This window comes from Myripristis murdjan, chromosome 21 (genome assembly GCF_902150065.1).
Source record: "Myripristis murdjan chromosome 21, fMyrMur1.1, whole genome shotgun sequence".
NCBI lineage: Eukaryota > Metazoa > Chordata > Actinopteri > Holocentriformes > Holocentridae > Myripristis > Myripristis murdjan.
Window position 1 is genome coordinate 25,823,392 of NC_044000.1, and position 20,871 is coordinate 25,844,262.

The window sequence follows — 20,871 nt, forward strand, 5'->3', positions numbered from 1 at the left end:
GTGCATATTTTATTGCTGTTGTTGTTGTTATTTTAGTTAGCTGTTTCTCTCATCCTATATTGAAAAGCAATTAGGAATGCAAATTATTTGAAAGGCAACGCATTTTCACTTACATACAATATCCTTGGTCATAACAGGGCGAGATGGCTCACTGGGCTCCCCAAATCCAGCCTTGTTCTCAGCAGTTACTCTGAACTCATACTCTACTCCTTCACTCAGGCCCTGCACCTTGAAGCGCAGGTCAGGGACTGTCCTCTTACAGGCTCTCACCCATCTCATTCCTCTTCTCTCTTTTCTCTCTACACAGTATCCTCTTATATCACTTCCTCCGTCCACAGCTGGTCTCTTCCAGGAAATGGTGACAGCATTCCTGCTGATGTTATCAATTTCTGGGGTTGAGGGTGGGCCTGGTGGGCCTGGAGGAGAAACAGTCAAGACCATTACAGTCTGTTAGACCTTGATCATGGTGATCTGTACAATCTGCTTACTATTTTGAAGACTATCGAAAAAAGATCTTACAATATGTTCTTGTTTTTTTACTTAAGACATTATAAACTTACCAAAAGAGTCAACCATTTTGACTGGACCAGACTGACTTGAGTCTCCAGTGCCATACTGGTTCACAGCAGACACTCTGAAGATGTACTCATTACCCTTAATCAGTTTGCTTGCTACATATCTGCAGTCCATGACATTCTCTGCTAGCTTGGTCCACAGCAGGCGGCTCGTTTCTCTCTTTTCGAGGATGTAAGACTTGATGGAGCAGCCTCCATCCTCTTCTGGAGGCAACCAGGTCAAGGTGCACTTTTCAGCTGAAATGTTGCTGGCTTCGATGGGCCCTGGAGGTCCAGGGACATCCAGAACCTTAACCTTGACGTGCTCTTCCTTGATGCCGAAGGGGTTGCTGGCAGTGATGGTATATTCTCCAGTGTTCTTCCTACTGGCATACTTGATAGCAAGCGTGGAAGAGGTGGGGGTGCTTGTGACAGTGACAACATCAGAGTTCTTTATCTCACGGCCTGCCTTAGACCAGACAGCAGTGGGGGGAGGTTTCCCCAAAATCTTGGAGGCAGAGACCACAATTGTGTCTCCTGCCCTGACCGAAACACCGTCCTTCATCTCTGGGTCAATGGTGATGGTGGGTGGCTCTGTAGAGTGCAAGAGGAAATCAAACACATTCCAATGTTACATCAGTGATTTAATCCTAAGTGGCGTATTTCAACAGATTGTTCATCTGAAGTTACATATACATACTTTAGTACATACTGTTTACATGAGCTGTCTCACTGTGAAATTTAGGGTAATTTATCACAAAGGACAGAAACGGCTTACCATACTCATCTTTGCAAGTCAGAAGCTCAGTGGGCTCTGAAGGAACACTGATAGCACCGGCTGCATTCTTGGCCCTGATCCTGAACTCATACTGAGCTCCTTCAGTCAAGTCAGTGACAGTGAAGGCACAGCCCTGGATGCTGACATGATTTGCCTTCATCCAGGCCTTGGTGTTAGCCTCCAGCTTCTCTACCATGTAGCCAGTCAGTTTGTGGCCGCCATCATACTTCGGAGCAGTCCACATCAGAGTCACTGTGCTCCTGGTGACATTGATTACATCAGGCTTGCCAGGGGGATCTAAAAGAGAAAAGCAAAGTATATAGCTCGAACTATATTGAAAACAGAAGGGTAAAATCATTTAATATCTTGTAAATGATGTTTATTCCATGTCTCATTTTTTTTTTTTTTTTTGTGAACTTACCAATAGGATCCAAGGCAACTACAGCATCAGTGACCCTGCTTGCCTTTCCCAGGCCGGCCATGTTCATGGCCATCACTCTGAACTCATACTCTAGTCCCTCTATCAGGCCAGTGACTCTGCACTCCTTCACTCTGAGAGGAGTCTTACTGGCCCGCTTCCACATCAGGCTGTTCCTCTCCTTAAACTCCATATGATATCCTGGACAGTAAACAAGTCATTAGGTCACATGATTAATATTTTTATTCTATTTAAATTAATTTATATATCACTTTTCAAATTATTGTTATGTGTTGTAGCAAGTGTTTCTGAGTGAAGATCAGGCAGAATCTGTTACCAGTAATTGGGGAGCCACCAGTGTCCCTGGGGTCCTCCCAGGTCAAGATGGCCGACTCATGGCGGATGCTCACTATCTTTGGAGGAGCAGGAGCCTCAGGCACATCTACAGGAAAGAGGGACAGAGGGATTGCTAGACTGACGGACTACAGAAAAAAATGTCATTGCTACAGGCCTAAATGTAATTGATTTGTTTTTTGACATCAGTTAGGTGTCTAATACTCACTGAATGGATGCTGGGCGATGACAGGGTCTGACCTCAGATACTCTCCAACCCCATACTTGTTCTCAGCAAACACTCTGAAGATGTATTCAATTCCATCATGGAGCCTTATTACCCTCATGGTGTTCTTCTGGATTGCAGAAGCCACTGTGGCCCACTTGTTGTCTGTGGTCCTCCTTTTCTCAACAATGTAGTTAGACACCTCTGCTCCACCGTCATCCTTGGGTGGTCCCCACTCGAGGGTGATACCATCAGCTGTGATCTCATCAAATTTGATTGGTCCGGTGCAGATGCCGGGCTTGCCAACTACTTTGAGCTGGAACTTGCAGTCTTTGGAGCCAGCGCTGTTCCTGACGTTGATGGCGTAGGTGTCAGCATCTCCTCTCTGACAGTCTCTGATCAGCAGGGTGGTGATGCCCTGAGAGGCCTCCACACACATCCGGCCAGTGTCTCCGAGTGTGACGTCACCCTTCTTCCAGGAGGCAGTTGGGTATGGCACGCCAATGACGGGGATGTTGATACGCATGGTGCTGCCCTCCTTGGCCACATAACACAGGTCATGCAGGCCACTCAAATCACAGTCAGGAAGCACTGCAGTCAAACAGAACCAGTACATAAGAAAATGCAAAGTACTAAATTATCGTTAATGATCTGGATGATACCAACAAATTCTTTATTATTTTATCTGGTAAACCTTGTATAAATAAATATGCTTAGTCCTGCAACCACATTCTCAGAGGAAGGCAAACCTTTATGAGTTGGTAATGTTAAATTATATGTGAAATTACCATTAATTCAAAATTGCCTTGAAAACAGAGCCCTGTGTTCATATTATGTAAAGACAGCGCCTACGTGCTTTTGCTACACATCAGTGTGGTGTAGAAATATCTCTCCGTCCTTTGTAATAAAGAAAGTATTGAATCCTAATCCAATGTAATTTTACATTGCAATATTTATGATGATATAAGCTCTATACTGTTTTCAAATCTTTCAGAATATATTGCTCATTTTAATGATGTAGATAATATTATTTAATATTTTATCTGGTAATCTGTATTAATGAGTGTGCTAACAGGTGTCACCACATTCTCAAAAGAAGGCAAATCTTTATGAGTCAGTGGTGTTAAATTATACGCATATTCATACTTGCATCTTACGTAATTGTGACTTGTGTCCTTTGAGGTGCTCTTCTGCACATTTTACATGCTATTCTTTTTTGATGAGTGACACATTAATAAACATTCTATCAATCTATCTATCTTTCTGTCTATCTGCTTAATGTTCCATTGTCAAATTAAGCATGAAGCAAATTTGACTATAATAAAGTTTTTTTTTTGTTAACCTTTCTGCATAAAACGGATTGTCTGATTTTTAAGTACTTTCCATTAACAATGCATTACTATGAACAGAGAGTGGAAAATATCTTTCAAGTCATTTTAACACAGTGTTTGAGTCTTTGAAACCCAAACCTTGTGACAAGGCAGGACATGGCAACGCTGCCTTACCAAACTGGTCTTTAGCCAGGATGGTGAGCTCAGTGGGGGGTCCCTCTCCAGACTCATTGAGGGCTTTAACTCTGAAGACATACTCCTTGCCCTCTGTCAGCTCCCCAATGGTGTGGACGGTGTTCTTGCTCTTCATGATCTGCTTCCACTTCTCCTCCCCCTCGCTCTGTTCCAGGATGTAGGCGGTGACATGGCTGCCTCCATCACTTACAGGCTTCTTCCAGCCCAGGGTCACCGAGTCTTTTGAAATCTTCTGTGGCTTAAAGTCCATCACTGGGCCAGGTTGCTCTGTATTGGGAGTGAAAATGAGCTTTGAATTGACTGACTGACCTGATTCCATTAGAGACTTGATATGTTTAACCTAAATGTGCTCTTGATGTGTTTTTCATATATTCTTAATGTGTGAAAACTATGACAAAACATTCATTCATTCATTCATTCATAATCAGTTGACTAATCACTTGTTTTAGAAGTTGCAGTGTTAGACCACCAATGCTAGGCAATATGACAAAAATGAAGCATTATTTTGTACACACCGACTTCTCTGGTATGTATTTTTGTATTTACAACTGTTTATGAATTGTTTAATATATGATAACGGATAACACTTCATTTTAGTGGGCCGCAACGTTTATCTCAAAACTCAAAACTCAAAACTGAACCTTTTACTGTGTCACCAAACCCTTTCAACATGATTCCAAATGATGTTGCACAATAAATATATGATTTTTATTCTAAGGTTTGTCTGTAGAACTCCAATACAGTTAAGCTGCATAGAATTGAAGTTGCATTCAAGTGTCGCATGTTGAAAGTAGTCTTAAGATTTCATGATATCCAAGAAATTCCATGACCAGTGGCAACCCTGGTTTCAATTTTACAATCTAAGGAATTTGAAATATTCATCTATAAAATGAGTTTGGGGAATTTTGAGGTAAATGTTGATGTAATTTGAGGGTAATTAAAAAAAAATCCAATATGGTACTTTCTAATGATCACCTTAGTACCATAAAATTCATCGCCCACTAAAATAAAGTGTTACCTAACTATATATTTATTACTTGATCTGAAAATGAGCTATAGAGCTACATGACAGCTCAAGCACAGCGCTCAGTGGGATCGATCCCTCCCTCCTGGTTGTACCGGAGGCTCTGACGATGCCGGCGGTCTCGCAGCCCTCTCCGATGCCATAGGCGTTCTCCGCCAACACTCGGAAGCAATAGGCCTGTCCTCCCTCCAGGTTGGTGATCCTGAAGGAGGTCTTGGGGCATTCAGCAGAGACACAGGTCCAGGCCTTCCTCTCTGCCAAGCGTTTCTCCACAATGTAGCTTTTCACGGGGCCGCCGCCATCGATCAGAGGAGCATCCCAGGTGATGCAGGCGTGGCTTCTGGAGGTCTCCTTGACAATCAGGTTCACTGGAGGTCCAGGAGAGTCTGGGAAGAGAAGCAGCATTATTTGTGTTAGGGTTTGTTAAGGGTTTCCTTCATCCTGTTATTTTTCATTGCTGATCTATCCTTCAACATGTGTTGCACAATCCTTTTAATGGAACAGAAATGCAGATAAATTTTAACATTTGGTCTTGTAACCACCATGAACAGTACATCTTACCGAGGACTTTGACAACAATGGTGTAGCTCTTGGAGCCGCTGCTGTTCTCTAGGGTGAGAACGTATTTTCCTGCATCGTATCTGTTGACGTCCTCGATCATCAGCAGGGTGTCCCAGTCTGATGTCTTGATCAGCAGACCCTGCCTCTCTTTAAGGTTGGCATCCACCTTGGTCCAGGTGACTTTGGGTGCTGGTCGTCCTCTTAGGGGAACATAGAGTCTCATGGTGACTCTGGCTCTCAGCACCAGGGCTTTACGCAGCTCAGCGTCCAGCTCAGCCTCAGGAGCAACTTTAGGACAGACAGCACATCCACTGGTCAATTATAACTCCATCGTCATATCGTCTGTGACAATCTCTAACTAGGGCTGTGTAATATATCAATATTGTGATGTGAGACTCGATAGCATCACGGATTTTGGATATCGTAATATCTTATGGCATAAGTGTTGACTTTTCCTGGTTTTACAAGTTACATTACAATAAAAATGTTTCTTCTTCAATATAATAATACAATAAAATAATGTTTTTTCTTCTGTTATTTGCATTTACCCACTTAGTTATTATATTGGCATTACTGATAATTATGTATCAAAAATCTCATTATGTAAATATAAAAAAATCCTATTTATCAAAAATGTCATAGTGTAAATACTTTGTAATAGTCATCAATCAATGTTGTCACAATATTGCTATCAAGGTGTTTGGTCAACAATATGGTGATATTTGATTTTGCGCATATCTCACAGCTCTACCTCCAGCAAATGATTCCTTTGTCAAAGACACTGAGGATTTTGTTGAGGCACAATTGGGAAACTGTGTTTAAATTGATGATCTGTTGCTCGTTGACCTTCAAAAGGTAATTAAAATTTTAACTGATAAAAGAGCAGGTGAGTGTAACGTACTGAGGATGTCCTTGGCCATGTGGTTCCCAGGAACCTCACTGGGCTCACTGAATCCAATCTTGTTGACAGCAGTGACTCTGAACTGGTACTCTGTGCTGTCCATCAGGCCGGTCACCAGGAACTTGGTGGCCTGAAGCTTTTTGGGAACATTACACTTCATCCAGTCTTCAGCTTCGGCTCTCTTGCACTCCACCAGGTAGCCGATAATCTCACACCCACCATCGTACGCTGGTTTGGTCCAAGTCAGACTGATGCTGCTCTTTGTGGAATCCACCACCTTGGGGAAGGCAGGAGGTCCGGGGGGATCTGGAGAGGCAGAGGAGAATTAAAGTGACATCTTGGCACGCAGTCCTTAAAATATTAAAGCGTAACACATGAAATGTATCGTGGACTGCCGTTGTTGCTGTAAAATGATAACTTTTCAAGAATTATGAACAACATGCTTGTTTTTAGCTTGATGACAATATGACAATAACTTATTGCCCACCAGCACCAACTAGAGTAATGCTTTAATGCTTGTCTGTTTTTCCATTGTGAGAGGGTGAGTTTGAAGCAGTGACTTACAGACGGGGTCCACGGCGAGGGCAGCATTGGATGCGTCACTGGGTTTACCCAAACCAGCCTTGTTTATGGCAATAACTCTGAACTCGTACTCTGAGCCCTCAGTCAGCTGGTTTGCCTTGATGGTTCTGTCGATCACTGGCTTGCGGTTGACCTTGGCCCACGTCAGCTCGGTGGCCTCGCGCTTCTCCACCATGTAGCCGAGGATGGTGGCTCGGCCGTCATTGGCCGGTGCCTTCCAGCTGACTGTCATGGAGTCCTTGGTGATGTTGGTGATGACCGGAGGGTCGCAAGGACCAGGCACATCTGAAGAAAGAGACACGAAGACAGGATAGGATTTATTTTATTTTCCTCACAGAGACATTTGTCTTGGACACCTTTGTTATAGAAGTAAAAGCTTTGGTCAAATAGATATTGCGCATATCAAATTATATTGACCAAGTAAAAAGAAAAAACACCCACTGCACTTGGAGAATAAAGCAATTCATTTTTTCATGAAAACATTTCTACTTTTATGGTGTTTTAATTTTCGCTCTCTTTATGTTTACAATTCTTACATGTAAGGTTATAAACCACATATTTACTAATCCAGAGGTTCCTAAACTTATCTGACCATGTAGCACTATGTACTTAACCTAATTTTCCAAGTACCACCCAAGTACGTGGTTAATGGTTGACATGCCATGTCAGATGTGATGTCACTCTATGTGGCTACGCACAGCCAAATTTCACTTCTAAAATACTGTGATGACTGACAACTTCTTTTACTTAACTGTTATGTGATGTGTAACAACTGTTGTCTGGGGGGGGATTTAAGTTAAGGACTTGGGCCAGCTGGAGCACAATTGTCAGGGCTTTCAGTAACTGCTCCTGCTTCCCACAAGGTGGAGCCACAGTTCACTGTACTAATCAGTAGGATCTAATGTTTCTTTTGTGGGAACCTGGATGTGAAAGCAGATGAGAGCAGATATTTCAGTAGGATTATCTTGTGGCATCCTCCCACTAAAGATTTGGTCAAATCAGACCCAGAGCTCTTCCAAAGGGCTCAAGGGGAAACCGCGCCGCACTTTGAGGCGGTGTGTTCAGCGCAGTGTGAGCGTACCGTATGGGTTTTTGACCATGACGGGGTCAGTCATGATGGCATCTCCCACTCCATACTGGTTCTCAGCACTGACTCTGAACTGGTACTCGTGTCCCTCGATGAGCTTCTCCACGGAGCAGTCGGTGAAGTGGCCGTGGATGTTGGAGGTGACCAGCGCCCAGTTGGCCCTGCTGGTCTCTCTCTTATCGATGATGTAGTTAGTGATTTCAGAGCCACCATCTGCCAGAGGGGGCTCCCACCTCAGCTTGACTCGGTCAGCAAACACCTTGCTTATTTTCACCGATGCTGGGGGGCCCGGTTTGTCTGTGGGAATGCGTTACTGTGAGTTACTGAATGCGTCAAGTAATGAGTTACTTTAGCTAGTTATTTCATTAACAAAAATACACTATGTTGAACAAAACCAGAAAAATTACAGTTAAATAAAATAAAATAAAAAAATAAAATAATAAATAATAAATAGTGTTTCATAGTTTCATGTGTTGTGGTATGACATGTAATACTATCTATGTCATGTTCTGTTTTCTGAATAAAAAACATGTATTAGTGAACACTAAAAACAAATAAAATAAAATTAAGCATTTGAAAGAAGAATAAAAAAAATGACTCACCTAGCACCTTGACCTTGATGGTGGCATACTTGGTGCCATTGATGTTCTCGGCGGTGATGGTATAGTCTCCGGACTCTTTCCTGGTGACGGAGTAGAGCTCCAGCAGGTGGACATGTTTCTTCTGGCTCATCTTCATTCCCTCGGCCAGGACCAGCGGAGCTCCGTCTCTCTTCCAGCTCACCTTGGGCAGAGGCTTGCCAAACACCTCGGCGTCCAAGAAAATGTTCTCTCCGGCTTTCACCACTATCAGGGTCTTCATGTTGACACCCAGATCCACGCGGGGTGGAACTGCACAGCAAAGAGAAGAAGTGCTGGATTAGTCATGGAGGACTTTGGCAAATTTTAGGTTGAAGGTGCTATAAAGGCATTAGTTTGTTTGTTTTTTTTTTTAAAAAAGATATTTCCTCTTGCCACATATCTTGCACAAATGAGAACAAAAATAAACAAAACACCAAAACACAAGGTCCATACAATTAGATGTTAAAAGGGTAGAAATGGCTAGTATTTTCTGGAACAGAGGTTAACCATGAAGGCTTGTGAGTGAAATTTTCTTCGTCGAGGATGCATTATGGGTAAAGTATTCCTTTCAGCATGCTGTTTATCTGTTTCTGTACCGTTCTCAGCGATGACTGGGATGGGGTCGGACAGCTCGGAGGGCAGGCTGATGTTGATGGCGGTCTTGGCGATGACTCTGAACTGGTACTGTGCTCCCTCCTCCAGGCCCGTCACCACGTAGTCCTCAGTTTGGATGTTCATGCAGTTGGTGTTGCAGCGGGTCCACTTCTCCTCTGGCAGCTTGGTGTACTCCACGTAGTAGCCAATCAGCTTGCTGCCTCCATCGTGCCTGGGCCGGCTCCACACCAAGGAGACGGAGTTCTTGGTCACATCCATCGGCTCTGGTTTGCCTGGCGGGTCTGGAAGGGACATAACAAAAAAGGAGGATGACTCAGCAATGCAGTCCAAACAAAGGAGGGTACACACAGGATGAGGCTATGCTGTCACTCCACTGCTTGTGCCAGAAGAAAATCCCACGGAACTATAATTGTGTAGAATTGGCAAGGACCTTTGGTTTATGGCAAGTTGGAGTAGAGTTGTGGTGATCATGGTATTTTCATCAGTCAAAGTGATTGTTGGGAGCTAAAATTTTTGGTGTAAAATCTGAAGAAATACAACAGCTTTTAACGCTGGCATACCTTTCTGTGAAAAGGATTATCCTCATGAATTGGAAAGTGCGGAAACCCAATTGTTTTTGTTTGAATAACTGTCTGAAAGACTTCATAGAATTAATAATGATGGAACGTGCAGCCTCAGCTTTACAGGAGCTGTATAGACATGATTTTGATGGACCATGGACACTCATTAAAGAATACATAAATGTGAGAAATTCAACTTAGTTTAATAACATTTATAAATGCTGAGGATATGATATGAATGTGAACCTTGTAGGTAGAAAATCAAAATCCTCTCTAAGGAGTGTTGACACAGTGATTCCCTGAATTTATTATGTTCTTTACGTTAGTAGTTTGCAGTCCCTGGTGAAATGTCTTTGTGTTGTGTGTTAGTAATGTGTGTTTTTGTTTGTTGTTGTTGATGTTGTTTTGTTTTATGTGGCTAAAATTAAAATGTAAATAAAAAAAAAACAAAAAAACAAAGTGATTGCATCTATTGACACAATTTTCGCTGGACTTTCATCGCTACCAGGACATTCCGGAGGACGCCGTTAGAACACCGGGGTCTCCGTGGATAGTTCTTCCCAGTGACAAGTCCAGGAGGAAAAGTAAACAAGCAAAGGAAACAACAGTTATCAGGACCTTTTGAGCTTGGGATTGCACTGCGGGATGCCAATTTCACCGGACTTTCGCCGCTGCCAGGACATTCCGGAGGACGCTGAGGCTGCAGGGCCGGCGCGTTGACACAGCTGAAAGGACAGCCCTTTGGGCTGCCGCCTCCCAGCATTTTCCAGCGCCAGGCCCATGGCGAACACGGGATGACGAACTGTGCTTGCACATCCAACAAGTGTTTCCGTGACTGTTGCATTTTTTCTGATATCAGAGACATGGCTGCAGCCATCTATTACTGGACTTGGCTATTCAACTAGCAAGATGCACGATGCTTTCTATTCTCCCCTGCACCGAAAGGACTGAGCCCTAATTTCGTTGCATTATTATACGTATATGATCTATAGATAGATAGATAAAAATCTATCTATCTATCTATCTATCTATCTATCTAAATGTCAATTTTGGACAGGGGATTAGCGGGGTTACAGTTAATTGACCTTCTTCATTAGCCATTTGATCAGCTTTTTAGGGATATTGTCTTTTTCAGAATAAAGGCAAAACCGGAATATTTTGTGCATGTAGTTCTATCTTTTATATCACATAACAGACAAGACCAGAGAGAGAGACAGACGTGTGAGCTGACTGAGGCTCGTACCAACGGCGGTCCTGGCAGTGATGAAGTCGGTCTGTTTGCAGGGTTTGCCCTGTCCCGCCAGGTTGAGCGCAGACACTCTGAAGGTGTACTCCAGGCCCTCAATCAGCCCCGAGCAGGTGTACTGGGTGGCCTTGACCACCGACTCGTTGGCTTTGACCCACAGGAGGCTGTTCCTCTCTTTCCTCTCGATGCAGTAGCCGGTGATTGGGCTGCCGCCGTCGCTGCTGGGCCGCTCCCACGACAGGATCACGTAGTCCTTATTGATCTTGTTGATCTGCAAGTTCCTGGGCTCACTGGGAGGATCTGGAGGAGGAACAGATATATAAAACAGTCAATAATGGATGTGTTATTTCTCTCCATGGACCTGCAGTGGGACGAATCAACGGATTTTTTCCGACACTTTCTTTATTCGTTTTTCAAGAAACATAAACGATACTTAACTATACATACATGATCATGCATAAGACAGGTAAAAAATAAAAATCTCCAAATTCAAGTCAAGTCTTTGATGCAAGTCTTTGACTTGATGCTATGATGCAAGTCTTTGACTTGCATCATATTGGCTTTTTTTAATTTAACAATATGTTAAATTATTAGCATTATTTTAAAAATGTAAATTGCTTATCAAACAGACCTAACAATTCAGCTACCAATGAATGAGCAGTAGTATGCCTGTGATAACACAGATTGAAAAATAAGTCGAAGTGATACCGCTTCTCTGAATAGACAAGCTAAGCCAGTGTGCTGTTAGCCAGTGAAAATAGAGCGGAGTGGCAACTCTTCACTTTGTTACACAATCTATGTCAGTGCGCTGCTGTTTTAACTTTGTTCTCGCCACGCTATGCTTCAGACAGCGCCGGTGGGTGTGTGCTCCTCAGTCATACACACACACACACACACACACACACACACACACACACACACGGCCAATTTCAGGCCCTGTTAGCTTAAGCAAAGTGTGCTTCAACTGTGTGAAAAAGATTACTAGGGGTGAGACAGTAGTGAGCATGTTAAAAACTGTTGTAACTTTATACCTTGTAGCGTTGACAGCATGTGAGTGCCTTGGATAATTTATTTTTGACTTTAACTCACCAAATGGATGTCTGGCGATCATCTTCTCGGAGTAGATGGGCTCGGAGATGCCGAACCTGTTCTCTGCACGGACGCGGAAGCCGTACTCTTTGCCTTGAGTCAGTTTGGTCACCCTGAAGCTGGTCTTGGTGCAGGAGCTGGAGACGGTCACCCAGTCTCCCTGGCTGACGTCGCACTTCTCCACGATGTAGTTGGTGATGTTGCTGCCTCCGTCCTCCTGAGGGGAGTTCCAGAGGAGCGTGCAGGCGTCGATGTCCAGCTCAGTGACCTCCAGAGGACCTTCAGGAGGTCCAGGGATGTCTGGAGAGAGGGTGAGGACACGTTACTACACCGCCAAGGACTCAAAAGACACCACTGTCGTTGTCGACTCATTTGCCATTTAAAAGATGTCTTAATTGTTAATGACAATGACAGGGATCACTAAAGTATTTCTGATTCTGATTCTGGTTTCATGATCTGGCTCTGAGCTCCGTCCCTCCACTGTTTTCCTGACACTGACCCATGACGATGACTCGCAGGATCTGGTTGATCTTGCCGGTGCTGTTCTCAGCTGACAGGCTGTAGTAGCCGCTGTCCTTCCGGGTCAGGTTCTTGATGATGAGGGTGCAGGAGGTCAACGTCTTCACCACGGACAGGCGGTCCGAGGTCAGGACGTCCTCGCTGCCCTGCCTCCACTTGCAGAATGGAGGAGGTTTGCCAGCCACGATCGCCTCCACCACCATCTTGGATCCGGCTCTGAACGTCACGATGTCAGGCATGATGATCTTAGGAGCCACTAGAAAATAAAATAAAATAGAATAAAACATAATCTTCACACAAATAACTACTTACATTTAATTCCTTTGATTTAATGTATTATTGCATGAATTTTTTTGTCTTTGTTGTTTAGGTATTGAGAACTTTATTTGATCTCTATCAAACATAAAAAATCACAACTTTGGTTTGAGAAGATGCTGCTTTGTTTTGTTATCAGACAGCTCTGAAATTGTAAACAGTTTTAAAATATTTGATATATTTTCTTATATTTTTTCCACACAGGTTTTGTTATTTATTTATTTACCTTTATTAATCTTTGTCTTGTGAAGAAAAGAATTTAAATAGGTATTTATTTTGATATTTATGTTGATAAGACTGATTTTCAACATAGATATCCTGCATCTTTATGGGTCAAAGCAGCAATTTAAAAAATATAGTTTTTTGAAAAGAAATAAAGGAGATCTTGTTCACAAGGTTCAATAAAACGGGCTGTGATAAAAGCTCCAGGGTTTCATAAGGTTAAAAGGGAATGTCTGGTGACTTGATCCAGGTTGTCATTGTTTGTGTGAAGTGTGTTTCTGAGTGGGTCAACTCACTGAGCTGCTCCTTGACCTCGAACACGCCCTCTGCCTCTCTGGCCAAGCTGACGCCCACCGAGTTCCTGGCAGCCACTCTGAACCTGTACTTGGTTCCCTCCTTCAGGCCAACCACCACAATGGTCAGGTCTTTGACCACCGAGTACGGCGTCCACTTGCCCTCAGGAGTGCCCTCCTCCTGGTAGTCCACCACGTAGCCGTTGATCTTGGCTCCTCCGTCCCTGAGGGGCTTCAGCCAGCCGAGTGTGGCACTGTTCTTAGTGATCTCCAACACGTCCATCTTCTTGGGAGGGTCGGGCTCACCTGGGCACACACACACACACACACACACACACACAGACACCGTGTGTTAAGAAGGTCACGGGAAAAACAATATGGCAGGACGGTACATGAAGATGAACATGACAAGCAAATTATAAGAAAATTTCCAAAATGTTACTGGAAATTTTGAAAATTACAAAGAAATTGCCCCCAAAGTGCTCAGGCAGTGAAAAAAACAAACAAAAAAAGCCCACCGACAGGCTCTAGAGTTTGAGAAGGTCAAACTGTGAAACTTACTGATGGGATCCACCGCCAGGTAGGACTTGGGCGAGTCCTGAGGAACGCCGATGCCATACTTGTTGCAGGCCATGACTCTGAAGTAGTACTCGATGCCAGGAGTCATGTTGGTGACCTTGAAGCTGGTCTTCTTCAAGTCCTCGATACACTTGGTCCAGGTCTTCCTGTCCACCTCACGTTTCTCCACGATGTAGTTGAGGATGGGGCTGCCGCCGTCATTCTCTGGCGGAGACCAGGACAGCTGAGCCGTCGTCTTGGTAATGTCATTTGCCTCCAGGCCACCGACGGGTCCAGGGGTGTCTGGTTAGCAAGACATAAATACAAAGATTATGTTTAATCAGCACATACTGAGTATTACTGCCAATTAGGCTTTAATATTCTGTGGTCTCTCCCAAAAAATCCTTTTTCATTTTCTAATTATATGGAATTTTATGTGCCACAAAAGCAAATTCAAATTCAACAAAACTAATTAAAAAATCTGATGAAATAGGGCTGTTTTTATTAGAAAATAATCATTCATGTATTAAATTTTAAGCACATGAAGTCGTGTATCTTTTTCTCACCCAAGACTTTGACACGGACAAACACAGCCTTCTCTCCGGCCGAGTTGGACAGTGTCAGGGAGTATTTCCCAGAATCCTCTCTGGTGCTCTCGGGGATGACGAGGAAGGACATGGTGTCCACCTGGTCCACGTGACCTCTGCGGACCACGTTGTCCACGCCCAGACGCTTCCAGGTCACCTTGGGGGCGGGTCTTCCTCGGATGATGGCAAACAGCCTGATTGGACAGCCAGCCCTGACAGCCAGGCCCTTCCTCAGACTGGCATCCAGTTCAATTTCTGGAGCCTCTGTTGTCATAGAAACACATTCACATCGCAGTTCATTAGATGGCTGATATTAACACACATATTACGTGTATTTAGGTTACACTGTATCATTGAACTGTTTACTGAACTGTGTATTGAGACCTAGGCACTGACTTATAAATTGTGTTTTCGCTTAAAAGTATGGAAAGTATGGACTTTTATTTACCTGCGTCTTTAAATCTTGTTTTTATGTCTTATTTTACCCCTCTTAATGTTTTTGTTTGCTTTAACTGTGTTTTTAAAATCTTTTTACGTCTTAAATTTCTTAAATTTCATGTAAAGCATTTTGAATGACCTTGTGTTTGAAAGGTGCTGTACATATAAAGTTGCCTTTCCAAAATAAATAAATAAATTAATACAATAAAAAAACACTAAACAGGTTTTCAATATCTCACTGTCTAAATTTATGTCCTGTATTACTCATAAACATAATAATCTCACTTTATACAATATGTAAAACACGTGAGCGTTGGATAATGATGAAATTGTTCGTTCTACATGAACTGTTCCTTACCCAGGATCTCCTTGGGTGAGACAGCCTCCTTCAGGTAGGCGTGGCGACCCCAGCCCACCTGATTCTGGGCGGAGACCTTGAATTCGTACTCCTGCTTCTCGTCCAGCTGGCTGATGGTGAACTCCGTGAGGACCAGCGGGCCGCGGGTGTCGATCCTCTTCCAGCCCTCTGAGGGTTTCTCAGGGTCCGCCTCACTCTTCAGCCTCATGTCCAGGCTGTAGCCAATGATGGGAGCTCCGCCATCGTAGACGGGCTTGGACCAGCCCAAGGTGATTGAGTTCTTGGTGCTGTCGGCCACCTTCAGGCCTGCGGGGGGGCCGGGGGGCTCTGCAAGGAGCAAGGAGAACACTGAACATTGAAGCAAATAAACTGTCTAAATATGTAGAAATGTACCTTTGGCTTCATTGTCGTAAAAGACAGTAAATATAAAACCGAGGACCAAATACAGAAGACATTTTCACTAGCTGCAATTTAGTTTAACATGCATTCAACTATCCCTTTAACTTAAAACAAAATACATTGTGTTTTATTTGTGTTGTTCTGCTTTATATATTTTCTGTACATTTGTGTTAATGACCCCCTTGAAAAGGAGATGATTCATCTCAAGGGGTTCATCCTCCCAATGAAAATGAAAACAAAAGAAAAATCAATTTAAAAGTATACAGCATATTCCATTAACGTAAGAGCACCTTCAGCTTAGAATGTGACTGAAATAAATATTTGTGACATATTTGCCATATAAGCTACACATAAAAACAATAAAATAATGGAATGAATGAATGAATGAATAATGGAAAGTCATCACTTACCAATAGGATCTTTGGCTGCGACGGGTCTGCAGGGCTTGCTGGGCTCTCCAAGGCCGACCTCGTTCTCGGCCTTGACTCTGAACTGGTACTCGTGGTTGGGAATGAGGTTGGCAACCTTCATGCGTCTCTCAGAGATGGGGCTCTTGGTGCAGGGCACCCAGCGCACTGCTCTCTTCTCCTTCCTCTCCAGGATGTAGCCGGTGATGGACTTTCCTCCGTCGTTCTCAGGAGGAGCCCAGACCACAGTCATCTCGTCTTTACTCACCTTCATGAGATGAATACGGATGATTAGTTTTGAATCAGTGATCACAACATAATATTACCATCTTTGGAGGCAAATAGAGACTTTTATAGTGACTGTAGCTGGGGACATGATTTTATTTTTTATGCGAACAACAGATACTCTTCCATTTAATAAATAATCCAATGTGTTATTTAAAAAGGTGGCTTGTTACTAAATATAGTCTTGTTTATAAGGTTGCTTGGTTGGTATACATAATTTGAAATACTGATAGACATATTGGCAAGTACTCCTAATATTTCTTATTAGCTTATTTGCTTGTGCTCTGAAAAAAGGGTATTGATACATCTCATGATTAACCAATCCTTAACCTACCTTAGTGACCTCAGGGGCCTCAGGTGGACCAGGTTTGTTGAACTGAGTCCTGACAGTGACGGGTTTGCTCTCCATGGGAGGGCCAGTTCCCATCTTGTTCTCAGCCCTCACCCTGAAGATATACTCGTTGCCCTCCACCAGACGGGTGACATTGCAGTAAGAAGTTACAACAGAGGCAGAGTAGGTAGACCAGACCATCCTCCTGGTCTCACACTTCTCCAGGATGTAGCTGTCCACCTCACAGCCTCCATCGTCCTCTGGAGGATCCCACACCACTCTGCACTTGTCAGCTCCAATGCCCGAGATCTTGAGGTCCCTCACCGGGCCAGGAATATCCAAAACATTAACGTTGGCATATGCTGTGAAGGTGCCGGCTGTGTTAGTGGCGGTGATGATGTACTTTCCAGTGTCTGTGCGTCTGGACTTGGTCATGAGGAACTTGGAGTAGTCAGGGCCAGTCTCGTAGCTGAGTCTGGGGTTGTCTCCAGTGGCTTTGTCCTTTACCCATTTAACCTCAGGCTGTGGCTTTCCTCTCAGGCTAGCCTCCATTCTCACTGACTCTCCAGCCTTCACTGTCACAGTTCCAGTCACCTTCAGGTCAAGCACAGGCTTCTGGATCTCTTCCTTCACCAAGATATCGGTCAGCTTCACCCAAGCACTCTCACCACCTTCAGTGACGGTCTGCACCCTGTGTAAGCAATAATGAATTTCAATTATGAATTACATCAGAATGCCTTACAGAACATTACATTGTGCTCAAAAACACTTTTTTGAAAACGCAAAGTAAAAGAACAAAGTAACAGATTAATAACAATGAACTAACAGACCTGAAGGTGTATGTCTGGTTCTCAATGCACTTGTCGGCCAGGAAGAAAGTGTTGATGAGTGGTCCAGTGTTCAGTTTCTCCCACTCCTCTGCATCTTTGGACTTGCACTCTAGGTTGTAGGAAATGTTGGGGCTGCCACCATCGTAGTCTGGCCTCCTCCATTTGAGATGGACAAAGTTCTTGCCAACGTCTGTGACCCTGAAGTTCTCAGGCTCCCCGGGTTTATCAATGGGGTCAATGGCCAAGACAGGGGTCTTGGTCTCCAGAGCAGGGCCAGGGCCCATCTTGTTCTCAGCACAGACTCGGAAAAGGTACTCGTGTCCCTCCATTAGCTTGGCCTTTATTTTGCGGTTGGTGCAATCGGATGAGATCATGGACCACATGCTTACGCTGGGCTCACGGCACTCTACAATGTAGTTGGTGATCTCAGACCCACCATTGTCCTTGGGAGCCTCCCAATTGACCATGCAGGAGTCTTTGGTGACATAGGTCGTGTGGAGGTTCTGGCAGTGGCTGGGTCTGTCCAGCACATTGACTGTGATGTTGCAGGAGGCCTCGCCACCCTCATTTGAAACCTTTAGGTTGTACTTGCCGTGGTCGGCCCTGGTGGCCTCCTTGATCCTCAAATGGACCACAGGGAAGTTCTGAATGATGGTGACGCGCTTGCTGTTCTCCAGAACAGTCTCTTCCTTAGACCAGAGGACCTCAGGGTCAGGACGGGCCCTGACGTATCCAATGATGTTAACGTTATGTCCCACACGTACAGTGACACGCTCACGGCAGGTGGCTTCCATCTCAATCTCTGGGGGGATGAGAATATCCTGAGCAGTGATGGACTCTGGGACTTCTCTGGGCTCTCCGTCTCCAATCATGTTGGTGGCACGGACGCGGAACCTGTACTCAACGCCCTCCTCCAGACCCTTCACTCTGAAGGCGCATTGCTTGATGAAGTCATCTAGGTTGACCTTCTTCCACTCTTCAGTATCAGCCCTCTTCATCTCCACTGTGTAGCCAAGGATGGGGCTACCTCCGTCTCTGGTGGGTTTGGTCCACACCAGGTCAGCAGTGATCTTGCTATAGTCTTTAACTTTGGGGTTGACAGGAGGGCTGGGGACAGTGATGGGCCTGCATGGCTTGCAGGGGTCAGAGATGGGCGAAGGACCACTGAATCCAGCAATATTCTCTGCAAAGACTCTGAACTCGTAATCGTTGCCTTCAAACAGCCCCATGACTCTGTACCTCAGGTCCTTGCAAGGTGTCTTGTTCACACGGATCCACTTTCCTCCCTTGTGTCTACGTTCAATAAGGTAGCCAGTGATTTGGCTGCCACCATCAGACAGGGGCATGGTCCAGCCGACTGTAACAGCATCCTCTGTAATGTCAGAGGTCTGCGGCTTACCGGGTTGGCTAGGTGGCAAGAATGAGTGCTGGGCCACAGTGGGCTTGCTCTCCAGAGGAGCTCCGATACCCATCTTGTTTTCTGCACGAATACGAACCACATACTCCACTCCCTTCTGGAGGCGAGAGATCTTTAGTTTGGTGGCAGTGCTGCCAGAGCTCACGCCTCCCCAGGTCTCCTTGTTGGACTCTCTCTTCTCCACGATGTAGTTGGTGACAGGGCTGCCGCCATCATCTTTGGGTGGACGCCATTCAATTAACATGGAATCAGGAGTGACCTCAAGGATGTTGACAGGGCCGATTGGAGCAGCAGGAACATCCAAAACAGTCACATTCATGGCCACTGTCTTGGTTCCGGCTGGGTTGGACACAGTCAGCAAGTAGCTGCCGGTGTGGTTCCTTGTGCACTCATTGATACTGAGCACAGTGGAGAAGTTGTCAGTGTCGATCTTGACATTGCCTTCGCTGGTGATTTCCTCGCCCTCGATGGACCACTTAGCAGTGGGCACCGGGATTCCTCTCATAATAGCAGGCAGCCTGATGGTGGTGCCAGCCTTGACGATAATGCCATCTGTCAACTTAGCGTCCACCTCAAGGATGGGAGGCACTGGGGAGCATGCAGGAAATTGTTTGATTTAAAATCAAATGTACCAAACATATTCCAATGAAAAGAGAAAACATAAAAATAATTAACTTACTATGTGATATTGAGATTACAAATCCTATGTATCTTACCCAGTTTCTCCTGGCAGAGGATGGGGACGGTAGTATCAGGTCTGCTGAGGCCGATGGCGTTCTCAGCCCTTACTCGGAAACGATAAGTCTTTCCTTCCTCCAGGCCGGTCACGTGACTCTCAGGGATGCTGACAGTCTTCCACTCATCCCACTCCCTCTCTCCTTCTTCTTGATACTCAACAAAGAAGCCAGTGATTTCACTTCCTCCATTCCGATCAGGCCAGTTCCAGACCAGCCACACTTCGGTCTTGTCCACATCAACATGGTGCAGATCCTTGGGAGGACCAGGAGGGACTAGAGAGACAGAAAAGCAAAACATTCAGGTTTCATCTGTAGGGCTAAACTAAGAGCAGACTGAAAAGATGTATATATTTATATCTATCTATCTATCTAGATCTATCTATACACACACACACACACACATATGTATGTATATATCTATCTATCTATCTATCTATCTATATCTATATATATAGATATATATATATCTATATATATACATATAGATATAGATATAGATATATAGATATATAGATATAGATAGATAGATAGATAGATACTGTAATATATAACATAAAACAGTTTTAGTTAATGAAGCGTCCAGTATGCTGACACTTACAGAGTGGATTCATGGCTTTGATGGCCTTGGGGGTTTCAACATATTCACTCCTGCCATACTGGTTCTCAGCAGCCACTCTGAACATGTAAGAGGTTCCCTCCATCAGGTGCTTCAGCATGATGCTGCGCTTCTTGGAGGAGGAGCAGACAGGGACCCACTGAGTCGCTGCAGTGTCCTTCTTCTCCACAACAAAGTTAGTGATGCGAACACCACCGTTATCCTCAGGATCCTTCCAGGACAGGTAGGCAGAGTCACTCCTCACATCAGACACCCGCAGGTGCTGGATGGGACCAGGTTTGTCTGGAGGGAGACACATTCAAAAAAGGAAAGTTGTTAGACACTGCTTAATGCTTGGCTTCTCTTTAGATACAGTTAGGTGGTTAAGAGGTCTTTAAAAAATGGACCTAGACAATGCATCTAAGAAAATGCATCATTTGTTCCATGAAAAACAGTTTAA

General features: G+C 44.4%; 1 protein-coding gene across 1 annotated transcript in view; it reads right to left on the minus strand.

Annotated features, from left to right (window-relative positions):
• LOC115380245 (titin-like) overlaps positions 1-20,871 on the minus strand; it is a 228,925-nt gene that overhangs the window by 50,755 nt on the left and 157,299 nt on the right. The window contains 26 exon segments of the mRNA XM_030081336.1: positions 114-416; positions 561-1,148; positions 1,333-1,629; positions 1,754-1,951; positions 2,088-2,192; positions 2,313-2,900; positions 3,815-4,102; positions 4,955-5,245; positions 5,421-5,708; positions 6,322-6,627; positions 6,886-7,188; positions 7,985-8,287; positions 8,593-8,880; positions 9,207-9,506; positions 11,029-11,331; positions 12,121-12,420; positions 12,620-12,895; positions 13,473-13,775; positions 14,031-14,330; positions 14,594-14,878; positions 15,411-15,737; positions 16,220-16,484; positions 16,836-17,523; positions 17,663-19,667; positions 19,796-20,089; positions 20,415-20,714. Of these exon segments, the coding sequence (XP_029937196.1) occupies positions 114-416; positions 561-1,148; positions 1,333-1,629; positions 1,754-1,951; positions 2,088-2,192; positions 2,313-2,900; positions 3,815-4,102; positions 4,955-5,245; positions 5,421-5,708; positions 6,322-6,627; positions 6,886-7,188; positions 7,985-8,287; positions 8,593-8,880; positions 9,207-9,506; positions 11,029-11,331; positions 12,121-12,420; positions 12,620-12,895; positions 13,473-13,775; positions 14,031-14,330; positions 14,594-14,878; positions 15,411-15,737; positions 16,220-16,484; positions 16,836-17,523; positions 17,663-19,667; positions 19,796-20,089; positions 20,415-20,714 (10,092 nt within the window).